The sequence below is a fragment of the Canis lupus genome, chromosome 36 (assembly GCF_003254725.2).
Source record: "Canis lupus dingo isolate Sandy chromosome 36, ASM325472v2, whole genome shotgun sequence".
Lineage (NCBI taxonomy): Eukaryota > Metazoa > Chordata > Mammalia > Carnivora > Canidae > Canis > Canis lupus.
Window position 1 is genome coordinate 17,648,133 of NC_064278.1, and position 12,888 is coordinate 17,661,020.

Genomic DNA, 12,888 nt, shown 5'->3' on the forward strand with positions numbered 1-12,888 from the left:
GTCTATGAAACCCGCCTCTTTCCCCGGAATGCCTCACAGATATTGAATTCTATACCAGAGAATTGAGCATTTTAGTAAATGTACCTTGCAGTTGTATTCATCCAACAACACAGTTCAACAAAAGTTAACCCGGGATTATAGGCCAGGCATTCTCTGCCAGGCACCGAGTAAACCAACGTGAAGGTAGCCTTGAGCTCTTGCATCTAAAATCCACATCTATTTCAACCCCAGTACTTCTACTGGGGTTTTGAGCATGTGAGTTCAAAATACTTGCAGATTAGAAGGATTAACTCTCCCACCCTCTCATTTTTAGAGTAATAGTAAAAGCAACCAAATTCAACTTTTTTTCAACTCATGCACAAAAAAAATGTTACTTATAACAAAGGTTGAAAGACACTTGGCCATGATTCTCTTATGAGCAATCCAACCATTCTAGCAAGATAAGTTTGTTAAAGCTAATGGCTATGGCAAACTAATTCAAGACACAGGACACATCAATGTTTTTCAGATTATGTAGGCATTTATCACTTAGCCTATGGCCATGGGCATATATTGAGGCTAGTAGCCCTTTGGCTTTGAAAATGATGCAGGCCAAAGTTCTTTTGCAAAGTCACCTTTCCTGTCTCCACCTGATAGGGAGGTTAGTTGAGTTTCCATTAGAAGAAACTCTACAACCTGAGTTTCTTGCGACGAAGTCCAGTTTCACTTGTCCTTCTTCATCCGTGGGTCCTAATATTTGGTTAATGCAAGTGAGTCATTTGGCTGAACACTGAGAAGCATGTAAGTCATCTGATTACCAAAGGGTTGCTTTGGGATTTTCATTCATAATCATATGATTCTCCTGTTGATGGAGAATTCCAAGGGAGGCTCTGGTATCTGGCAAAACGTCAGAAACTTCTTGACTGCCAAGCCCTGTTGCGGGAGGTAAGACTCCTCTCGGTGGGCCACATACCAAGAGAGGACGATCTCAGGACCTACAGGCCTGCTGCAACAGCTCGCCGAGTGCAGTGAATTGTTAAAGAGAAGCGGGTGCCCCGTGCTTCTGTGGGCACAGTGCTTGGAGCACTGAGAAATTCCCCATAAGGTCAGGAAAGGTGCTTTCCATTCAACGTAACCTGTAGGAGGAACCGAGCCAGAGCAGCGGCCGAGAGCTAAAATGGGAAGACAAGGGATAAACCAAAAAGGCAATGACAATCTTGCTTTTGTGTTTCACCGCATTCGTATTTCCCATGCAGCTGCTGCCCTCCTTTGAGATTGGCTCGTGGACTGAAGACGACGTGGTAAGCCCGCTTCTGCTAACGCCTCACTTGGCCCCGGGCAGGTGGTTCAGACATTTGTCCACAAGTTAAAAACGCAGCCAGAGGGGTCTGGGCCTTAGGAAAGTCGAACTAGGAGAAGTTGACAAATTCCTTGTTTTTCTATTTTTAATGCAGTAATGATTTTAAATAAGGCCTCAAGAGCAAAGCAAGTATCTCTTCAAATCTTACAAGAGGATTCCACCTCCCTATTTGCTCTGAAAGGTATTCCAGAATACTATCATGAATACCAATGACAACGTTAAAGGAGTGATCCAGGATACCAAATGAACATACATGAAAAAAAATTTGATCTTAAATTTTCCTAAAATACCAGGGATGGACTTGAACCACAGCGGAGAAAGATCTGGTAAAGGCAGTGCTAGCTGAGAATCTGCTGAACAAGGTTTCCTTCCTGCCTTAGGACTGTTTGGAAGTGACAGGTTCATCCTTATCCTGGCCTTCCCAAGGGGGAATGGCTATGGGCTCCCTGACATTCTCTGCAGCTGGAGCCAGAGGGGTGGGGACAGATTCCTTAAGCCCAAAGGAAGTTCTACTATACCTTACACTTGGGTAGAGACCCTAAGGAACAATCCTTCTTAGCTTGTTGTATCTCTCTGTCTTTAGTGAAAGGTCCAGAGAATTCCTGATCAGAGACCTCGGGGGCTTATGCCTTTCCATGTCCATCTTATACGCTCAAGGTTTCTTTGAATGAAAGCCAGCTGTCATGCCAGCTTTAGCAAGCCCCCATCCCAGGGAACAGACCAGATGCCCAGTATACAAACTCACTACTTGAAACTCTTGGGAGGGTCTGTGTACCCACCTCAACTTGGTTTCTGGACACGGGCATTATCCCTCTCCGCCTACTGTCTTCTGGTGAAGACTGCTTTCAACGTTAGCTAGATTCTTTGGCTTCTATAGGGTGAGAACTACCCTATAGAACTTGGTACCTCTTGCCTCCACTTCTTCCCATCCATTGGGCCTCCTTGACTATAAGGTTCCCACCATCCTGCTTCACAAGGAAAAAGAACTTAGGATCTCCTTTGTTTACGGGCCTGGATAGAATCCCTTTATCCCCTGCTGCAAAGTTGGCTCATCCTATTTGTGAGGAAATGTTTTAAAAAGTCCTGAGCTCTAACAGTTATTTTTAGTCTTTGAGGTTGAGTGGTTTTTTTTAAGCCATGTAAGTAAATCTCAGGGTCAAGGGCTCCCCAGAGAATTCCTGGGACTGGGTCTGGCCCCCCCTTCTATCTGTGTGAGAGGCTACCAGTAAACACGTGCCAAGTGAAATTCAAGGACCGAGGGTCACTGGGTCCAACTTCACTCTATACAGGAAACTCCGTGCTTTAACGTGTCTCGGGTCACAGAGCTACTTCCCGACCAGGCCTAGAACACAGGGCACATTCTCTACCCTCTCCTCTGTCTACCGCTGTGTGGTTCCTGTTCCTCATACAATTCCTGGGTATATCAGTGAGCCTCAGCAACCCCGGGGACAACCAGCACGTAAAGAAAAATCATAAGTAAGAGCCTTCTTGAAGGACTTTGAAAAATCTCACAAATGAGGAGGAAAACCAACATTCCCTAAAGTGTCCCAAGACTTCCTCAGGGAGGGATATCTCCAACTGGAAAGCTTGAAGTTTTAAAACAATAAAGAGAATGTCTTTCATTTCACCTTTGTGGTTGAGTCAAAAAGTTAAAGTGCAGAATTACAGACATTTTCATCTGTTGAAAATGTGTTTTACTGTGAAGTCTGGCCACTGAGCAGCTGTGAATCTTCAAAACCATGTATGTCCTCTCTTTCACAGTATTTTTGGGTTCAGCAGCTCGTCAGAAAAGGCAAGTAGTGGAATCACTTACCTTCTTAATTCATGCAGTTAACTTTGCTCTGGACACGATTTCATCTAATTTTGTTCTGCCTTCCCATCCCTTCCTTCAGGGGACTCTTCAACCGAGATGAGCATATACGCGAGCTTGTTTAAGGAAAACAACATTACGGGAAAGCGACTGCTTCTTTTGGAGGAAGAAGACTTTAAAGACATGGGCATTGTCTCCAAGGGGCACATCATTCACCTGAAGGTACCTCACAGAGGGAGGACGTGTGGTCCGCAATCTCTCCTGAGCCCCTGCTCTATAGCAGAGCTGGTGTTAGAGCCTGAGGACACACACACAAATTCCAGTACTGAAGCACTTTCATACCAGCAGACCTTTAGCTGCCATCCCCATGGGACCATGACTCCCTCCTCATAGTCCAACAGCAAAAGGGTTAACAGCCGGCACAGCAGAAGTCACCTCGCTACACCTGAATACCACTCTATGCCCCCAGGAAGTCTCCAAACTAGTGGAGAAGACAGGTGTTAATCATGCAATGAGGGTAAAATGACAGCTTGTAGGAAATGCCACAAAGGAGAAGGGAGGTTGGGGTGAGAAAAGTCTTCTGCAAAGAAGTTAAGGAGAGCTGAAGGACAAGCAGGCATGAGTCAGGTGAAGGGGGCACAGGGGAAGAGATGCTGGGGGGTGGGTAAGGCACTGCCAGCGACAAGGCTGTGGTGTGGGAGAAAGCTTAGTGCACAGAGGACCTGGAAACATGGCTGTGTGGTGCCCGCAGGACTGCCATCCACCAGGAGGAAAGGAGGCGACTTCGTTTAAGGCCAGAGGGGCTAGGTATCCACCGGGAATCCCTGCGGATGCTGCACCTGTCCACGGGCTGAGCAAAAGCAGAGCCATGAGAGCATCTCACATCATGAGGACATGAGTTTAGTTCACAGTGTCTGTAATTCTGACCTGGAACTGACACCACCACATGGGGGTTTAATCCTTCGTTTTCTCAGAAAAACCTGACGCGTGCCCCTCAAACTGAAGTCTTGAACAGTTGCAAAGCTAAATCTGTTTTTGTTGCTGGTTTTCTTTCTTTCTTTTTTTTTTCCGTAGTTTAGCAACCAGATCTGTTTGTTTTGTCTTGTTCTTTAGTTATTCAAGGCAAATAATTGCTGGCATCTGTGTGGACATTGTTATTAGGCAGAGCGAGATCTTAGGATAAAATCAGTTTGTCCCCCAAACCTCGTCCATCCCAGTGTGGGTAGATGGAGGAGTGGGCATGGGTTAGAAAGAAATCAAAGGAAATGTTGGAAAAGCAGCTTCTTAGCCAAATCCACATCTTCAGTTAGAGCCACTGATGTGGACTTTCTAAAGAAATCCCCTCTGAGGTCCAAAGAGAACCCATCTACTCTCTGTTTCCTGAGCCCATGCAAGGAATATCCTTACAGCCCCATCAGCACCTGCTGGATGATTAGCCTTAACCTCACCATATATTTTCTCTCTTAGGATACAGGTAGGAAACCTCATGCATAAACATACTTCTCAAAGGCTGGCAAGTAATTTAATCTTGAGCTCTGGGTGTGGGCACATCCATCCTGAAAAGCTCTGAGAGGGGCCGTGATAGGAAAAATTATGTTCTTCAGCGCAGAGAAGTTTCAGGGTTCCAGCAGAGCAGCATGATAAATCTTGTCCTATTTGGCAGATGACAAATAAGATGCTCCCACGTCCCCTTCCCCTCTGCTGTCCTTCAATAAGGACCCAACATTCCTTAAGGAGCTGTTGGGAAGAAAGGGGGGGGGGGTTGGTGGTGGCAAGCTTTAATCACAAAACCGTAGTGACTTAGATATCCCGAGTGGGCCTGGGACAAAGTGCCACCTCTGTGCTGGTTGGTATCATTAGGGCAAGGAATGTCCATACTTCTTATTGTTCAACAAAATCAGTGTATGCCCACTAACTGCAAGACTGGGCCTGTGCGCATACAGAGAAGAACCCTGCCCTTGAGGCGTGTACGTCCTGGAGAAGAGAGAAAACATGTCCATACAGCTGCTCATCAGAGCCTTGGCAGTTGGGAGGAAAGGGGCTATTCACTACCTCTGGGAGGGGCCGTGGGGGGGGGGGGATCGAGAGGGAAAGCTTTATGGAGTGGGGTGCCCCCTGGAGCTGGATCTTGGAAAAGTGCAGGATATGGAATGTAGACAGGAGCGGGAGAGGCAAGAGCATGAATCCAGACAGAATAAGGAGCAAAGAGAGAAGGAAACAGAAGAGAGTGTGAAGGAACAGAACAAGGTGGTTCAATGCAAGGAGCAACAGGTGGCTCTGTCTGAAGGAAGCCGAAGTGGGGCGTAGGCCTCAAGCCCTCAGAAAGTGGAGGGAAGACGAGACCAGACCCTGGGCAGCTCGGGGCTTCGGGCCAGGGGTCTGGAGTTTGGCCAGCTGTGGAGGGTGTTGGAAGTTTTGAGACTTGACATGTTTAAAACCTTGCTTCTGGAAGTTGTGAAACGGATTAGAAAGGAGAGGCTGGGTTTTGAAAGACCAGTTCGGAGATTATGATACAAAGTGATAAGGCCCAGCCATAGTGTCCTGAAAATGTGGAGAGAGAAAGGAAGGATTCCACAGATCAGGGACCGGTTTGCAGGTTCAAGAAGGAAAGCATAGTGAACGCACGCCCCGACACAGAATAACCTCCAAACCATCTTGCGATGTGAAAGAAGCCAGACACAAAAGGTCAAACGTTGTATGACTGCATTTACATGAAATATCCAGGAAATAGGTAAATCCACAGAGATAGAAAACAGATGGGTGGTTGCCAGGGACTGGGTGGAGGAGGGAATGGACAGTGACTACTAATGGGCACAGGGTCCTCGAATGTTTTCCAACGAGACCGAGGTGGTAGTTGCCCAGCACCGTGAAGATGCTAAATGGTGTTCTTTTAACACACTTTATTTTTTTTAAAGATTTTATTTACTTTTTTATTCATGAAAGACACACAGAGAGAGAGGCAGAGACATAGGCCGAGGGAGAAGCAGGCTCCCTGCAGGGAGCCCGATGTGGGACTCGATCCTGGGTCTCCAGGATCCCTGGGCCAAAGGCAGACGCTTAACCGCTGAGCCACCCAGGCGTCCCTCAACACACTTTAGAATGGCTAATTTCATGGTAGTGAATTTCACCTCAATAAATAAATAAAAAGAAGGAAAGTGCAGCCGTGTACACGCCTGACCACGAACGGTCTTCCAGCTGGGAAGCTTTCTCCATTTGATGGACAGAGTGCCTTCAAGGATGGATGTGGCAAGGAGAGGTCGTGGAAGCCTGGGCAGGACGAAAGGAGGAATGCCCACCCAGGAAGTAGGAAAAGGGGGAGAAAATGATGTCACAGAAGCCAAATGTTGAAAAGCTTTATAAAAACAGAGTCTAATGCCACGGAGAAGCCAAGAAACACATGCATAGAGGAAAGCTTCCTCATTGGAAGCTACTAGTTGGGATGGGGTCAGTGCAAGGGCCTCTGCTCAGGAAGCAGTGTCTGCCCTGAGCTCCAAAAGAAAGAGCAGGCCAGTACCTGGGGGGGGTACCCAAGACTCCCCTGAAACTAATGGATGAGAATGCATATGCGCATGAAGACATCCCCAAAGAGGGGAGTCTCCAAAGTCAGGGATCTGGATGGTCCACCTAACTGTCTAAGGCATGGCTATGTTACTGGCCACTCCTGGGGGTGGGTCACCACTCAGCTAACATGCACTATTCCATTAAACTCAGGTGTGCCATAGGTATTTCCAACCAATAAGCTCATAGGACAGAGAAAGATTGAGGGAAGGGGATGATGGAAGCCTGCTCTGTGAGATCCTGTACACACTCATGGGGCTATGAGGATGACGCTTTGTGCTGGGCCTCTGGGGCTGGGGCACCAGGTGCATACCTCCAGACTGGGCGGCCCAGGTGGCTCCGTGGTTTGGCACCTGCCTTGGGCCCAGGGCCTGCTCCAGGAGACCAGGGATTGAGTCCCACGTCAGGCTCCCTGCATGGAGCCTGCTTCTCCCTCTGCCTGTGTCTCTGCCTCTCTCTCTCTCTCTCTCTCTCTCTCTCTCTCTGTCTCTCATGAATAAATAAATAACATCTTAAAAAAAAAAAAAAGAATACCTCCAGACTAAAGGAGCCCTCCTGGTACCTGTCAGATGTGTCATACACACACCGATGGTGAGAATGTGCCCCCCATTCTCTGCTCTCTCACCAGGAAAGCACAGTCATTTCCGTGTGCTTTCTCAAGAGACTCTCAGCCCATTTCGGGAGGTCATGAAAGTGAACAGTCCTTCTGTCTACCCCTTTTGCCACCCGGCTGTCCCTTTCAGCCTGTCTCAGCATCCTCCTCCCTGCGCCCGGAAGCCTGCATGTGGAGGGGCCGCGTGGAAGGAATAGAGCTGAATATCCCTAAGTGTTCATTACATTGTCAAGTGTCAACAGCTTTCATTTCACTTTGAAAAATGCATCTAATTTTTCTCACATTGGCACTTTTTTACTCTCTACGTGAGATGTTCAGTTCACAGAAAAGCTGGATTATACCTGATGAGTATTAAAAAAAAAAATCATGATTTAAATCATTCTCCTTTCCTCTCCGGGTTCTTTGTGCTTCCCTGGGCGAGGGAGTGTTGGACACATACCCGGAGAAGAGCCCTTACAATGCAGGGAAACCCTTTAGCGAGGTCCCAGCCTTGAGGAAAGTCCCTTGTGATATATTCATGTTCCTTGTTTTTTTCCCCAGTTGCTGAGGCCGACAACTGCACCCTGTACCCTAGAACATTAACTTGTCACTAGGACACTCAACCAGGGTTTGAAGAATGGCTCTATTTATTATGTGGTCTGAGATTTAACATCTTTAAAATATCTTCCTGTTCCAGTAAATAATTACAAACTACCTATAATATTTTGAACAATCAGTTTCATTCTCCATAGATGCTGGATAGTAACATCCCCAAGATATTTTATGGGCTACATAAATAAAGAATGCCTTTATATGTGCACAATAATTTTAACCTCTCATGGCACTATCGGATCATTAATAAAATCACGTGTTGGCTTTTTTTTTTCTTTACAGTCAGCCATTGAGAAATTAACCCATGATTACCTAAACTTGTTTCACTTCCCACCACTAATTAAGGTAAGTAAGGTGTTTTGTTTTGTTTTTTTTGTCTTACCGAGAATGTGCTATTTTATTGATGTACGCACCTGCCACATCCACACCTAAATTTGCCAATGTCGGGAACTGTTGTTTGAAGTGACATTTAATCATCATCTGTCTCACAAAAGGCCCTTTGAGTGAAGCTTCAGATGTACATAAATTGAACATGCTTCATTCCTGCAAGTTGAAATATTAACAATATATATGTGATAAGAACAACACATGTTGTTTTTTCGCAACGGGTTTGCCGCCAGAACACAGGTGTCGTGAAAACCACCGCTAAACCTAAACCAAAATGGGAAAGGAGAAGACTCACATCAACATCGTCGTCATTGGACACGTAGATTCGGGCAAGTCTACCACTACTGGCCATCTGATCTACAAATGTGGTGGGATCGACAAAAGAACTATCGAAAAATTTGAGAAGGAGGCTGCTGAGATGGGAAAAGGCTCCTTCAAGTATGCCTGGGTCTTGGATAAACTGAAAGCTGAACGTGAACGTGGTATCACCATTGATATCTCCCTGTGGAAATTCGAGACCAGCAAGTATTACGTGACCATCATTGATGCCCCAGGACACAGAGACTTTATCAAAAACATGATTACAGGCACATCTCAGGCTGACTGTGCTGTCCTGATTGTTGCTGCTGGTGTTGGTGAATTTGAAGCAGGTATCTCCAAGAATGGGCAGACCCGTGAGCATGCCCTTCTGGCTTACACACTGGGTGTAAAACAACTAATTGTTGGTGTTAACAAAATGGATTCCACTGAACCACCCTACAGCCAGAAGAGATACGAGGAAATCGTTAAAGAAGTCAGCACCTACATTAAGAAAATTGGCTACAACCCCGACACAGTAGCATTTGTGCCAATTTCTGGTTGGAATGGTGACAACATGCTGGAGCCAAGTGCTAACATGCCTTGGTTCAAGGGATGGAAAGTCACCCGTAAAGATGGGAATGCCAGCGGAACCACACTGCTTGAAGCCCTGGATTGCATTCTGCCACCAACTCGTCCAACTGATAAGCCCTTGCGTCTGCCTCTCCAAGACGTCTACAAAATTGGTGGTATTGGTACTGTCCCAGTGGGTCGAGTGGAGACTGGTGTTCTTAAGCCTGGTATGGTGGTCACCTTTGCTCCAGTCAATGTTACAACTGAAGTAAAGTCTGTTGAAATGCACCATGAAGCTTTGAGTGAGGCTCTTCCTGGGGACAATGTGGGCTTCAATGTCAAGAACGTATCTGTCAAAGATGTTCGTCGTGGCAATGTGGCTGGTGACAGCAAAAATGACCCACCAATGGAAGCAGCTGGCTTCACAGCTCAGGTGATTATCCTGAACCATCCAGGCCAAATCAGTGCTGGATATGCACCTGTGCTGGATTGTCACACAGCTCACATTGCTTGCAAGTTTGCTGAGCTGAAGGAAAAGATAGATCGTCGTTCTGGAAAGAAGCTGGAAGATGGTCCCAAGTTCTTGAAATCTGGGGATGCTGCCATTGTTGATATGGTTCCTGGCAAACCTATGTGTGTTGAGAGCTTCTCTGACTATCCTCCTCTGGGCCGTTTTGCTGTTCGTGACATGAGACAGACGGTTGCTGTGGGTGTCATCAAAGCAGTGGACAAGAAGGCAGCTGGAGCTGGCAAAGTCACCAAGTCTGCCCAGAAAGCTCAGAAGGCTAAATGAATATTATCCCTAATACCTGCCACCCCAGTCTTAATCAGTGGTGGAAGAACGGTCTCAGAACTGTTTGTGTCAATTGGCCATTTAAGTTTAATAGTAAAAGACTGGTTAATGATAACAATGCATCGTAAAACCTTCAGAAGGAAAGGAGAATGTTTTGTGGACCATTTGTTTTTTTTTTTTTTTTTTGTGCGTGTGTGGCAGTTTTAAGTTATTAGTTTTTAAAATCAGTACTTTTTAATGGAAACAACTTGACCAAAAATCTGTCACAGAATTTTGAGACCCATTAAAACAAAAGTTTAATGAGAAAAAAAAAAAAAAAAAATAAAAAAAAAAAAAAAAAAAAAAAAAGAACAACACATGTTACCTTAGTGGCTAGGGGGTGTAGGTACGAACATTGTAGCTTAGTACGGTGGCCTCCCACCTGGCTCTGGAGACCTTTGTCCCACACATAAGTCATTAAAGGGATTCCCACGCTAGGGCTCTGGATTATCTATCACTAGCATGGGGGGGGGGGTGGGAGGCATACCGTGTGAGTAATATGTTAGTATATTTGACATATTATTTTGAATATAGTCTAAAGGTATATGGCATATTGTTATGAGTAGATATTTGCAATTAATGCACAGAACTCTTCTTGTTCACTAACTTTAGTTTTCCATCTTAAGCTCCTGAAGTTTCATTTTGTTCCTCTGCTTGGCCCTTCCTCCTCGTCTGCTATAGCAAGCACAGAGCTGCTCTCCGGGAATAGCTCATAAATATGTGTTAGGAGACTCTCAGAGTGCAGTTTCAGTGCATCTCCAGGTGCTAAGTGCATTTCTAGGGTAAAACTGCACCATGCAAGATGCACTGTGGAACACGTAAGATGGTGACATTCGGTTGGTAGCACGTGAGGTCAAGCACGCAGAGATGTTCTCAAAGGCCTACGATATCATTTCTCTTGCTTTGAGTAATTGTGATTTGGAGCTTAATCCAAAATAACCAAAAGTGAATCAGTAGGTAAGAATGGAAACACTAGTGCTGAGAAATCACGTCTCTTATAGGAGAAGTAAAAGTAAAAACACAACGTACCATTGAGGATAAATGGAGCTTGGTTTTTCTGTTCTAGGACTCAGTAGATGAACCTAAAGAAAATGAGGAAAAAATAGTGAACCTTGAACTTGTTTTTGGTTTTCACTTGAAACCAGGAACCGGCCCACACGTAAGTCGCATTTTAAATCCTTTGGAGAAATTTCAAGCTCATTTACCCTTTTTTTTCCTCTCTCAGAACTCTAGGATTTCATACACTTCCCTCCTGCCCCTGGCCAGCCAGCGAAAACTCAATTCTGAGTAAATTTATGGGCTTTATAAAATAGAATTTGGTTGAAAGGTTTCCGGCTCCCTATGTAATCCAGTCTTTGAATCTTACTCCTGAAGAGTCCTGTGTGAGGCCGCCCAAACCATCAAGGAAACTCCCAGCAAAGCACAGGGGGCGGGGGAGCACCAGCATGCTGTTCATGCTGCTGGGCTTTGAGCATCCCATCTTCCTGCTCCTGTTTCACAATGCTGAGAGTAAAATGACACTGAGAGTAGACATGTAGGCAATATGGAAAGCCTGATTGTCAGCTCTAAACAGGACAGCAGGTGGCCAGCCCGGGTTGCTCAGTGGTTAGCGCTGCCTTCAGCTCAGTACCTGATCCTGGGGACCCGGGATCGAGTCCCACGTCAGGCTCCCTGCATGGAGCCTGCTTCTCCCTCTGCCTGTGTGTCTGCCTCTCTCTCTCTGTGTCTCTCATGAATAGATAAATAAAATCTTTAAAAATAAAATAAACAGGACAGCAGGGCATTTGACTGACACTCATTCCATCAGGCTTTCACTTTATGTTAATTTTAGAGTATGGCAAAATTATTTGACCTAGGTGGCATATGAACTAGAATCACAATAAGTTTATGTTACTTTGGACCACCGTAAATAGGTAGTCATAATGATAACTTCTATTAATTTTTTAAAAGATTATTTATTTCAGAGAGAGAGAAAGAGAGAGCATGAACAGGGGGTTGGGTAGAGGGAGAAGCAGATTCCCCGCTGAGCAGGGAGCCGCACATGGAGCTTGATCCCAGGACCCTGGGGTCATGACCTGAGGTGAAGGCAGATGCCTAACTGACTGAGCTACCCAGGCACCCAATAACTTCTGTTAAGTGACCGCTTATTGCATTCCAGGCATACAGTTTTGAGGTGTAGATGCTACTTCCCCCTATGTAACAAATGAGGGAGCTGAGGCTCTGTAGGGTAAATGCCTTACCCAAGGATTACCAGGCCAGCAAGTAGCAGAATAAGGATTTGAACGCAGGCCTCTCTGACCCCAGAACCAAGCTCTAACCTTCTGTACCACTTGTACCCTTCCCCTGAGGCAGACAAGAGATCTTGTGAGTACAACTCCTTACAACCCCCAGCCGGTTGCTCTTGTAGGGCTAGTGTAGGCTCAGCGGGCCCACTGGCCTGTCACGGATCACACCACACTTACCCCAGGCCATTCCTGGAACCAGGGTTTGGGAGTGACTGGAAATTGTTATGAGGGGTTGATTTTCACCCAGGGCTTCAAAAGATAGGCTTTCTAGACACTGACAGAGCATCCTGCGTGCACCTGCAGGTACACTGGTGCTTTTGCTGAGTGGTATCTTTACCTGCCTTGTTTTGCCAAAGAAACTGGTTGACTGAAAACTCTGACTCCACGTTTCTTGTATACGAACACTTTCCTTTCTTTCTGGGAGCGGGTCACTGTCTACTCATTCCTGTTGTTAGAAGCAGCTACAGAAAGTGGGGCAGGAGAGTAAGATCCTCTCCCTCCAACAACCCGGCGCCCTTCTAACCCTGAGATTCTGTAGCTGTGGGCACTCCCAAGTCCATCTGATGGTAAACACGTTATATATTTTAATTTGCTTCTTTGATA

General features: G+C 45.9%; 1 protein-coding gene across 6 annotated transcripts in view; it reads left to right on the forward strand.

The window, feature by feature from the left end:
- MAP3K20 (mitogen-activated protein kinase kinase kinase 20) overlaps window positions 1-12,888 on the forward strand; it is a 177,271-nt gene that overhangs the window by 138,023 nt on the left and 26,360 nt on the right. For all 6 annotated transcript variants that reach the window (XM_025460213.3, XM_049106229.1, XM_025460215.3 and 3 more), the window contains 5 exons: window positions 1,236-1,280; window positions 3,101-3,131; window positions 3,232-3,371; window positions 8,194-8,256; window positions 11,067-11,159. In XM_025460213.3, the coding sequence (XP_025315998.1) occupies window positions 1,236-1,280; window positions 3,101-3,131; window positions 3,232-3,371; window positions 8,194-8,256; window positions 11,067-11,159 (372 nt within the window). The remainder of the gene's footprint in view (window positions 1-1,235; window positions 1,281-3,100; window positions 3,132-3,231; window positions 3,372-8,193; window positions 8,257-11,066; window positions 11,160-12,888) is intronic.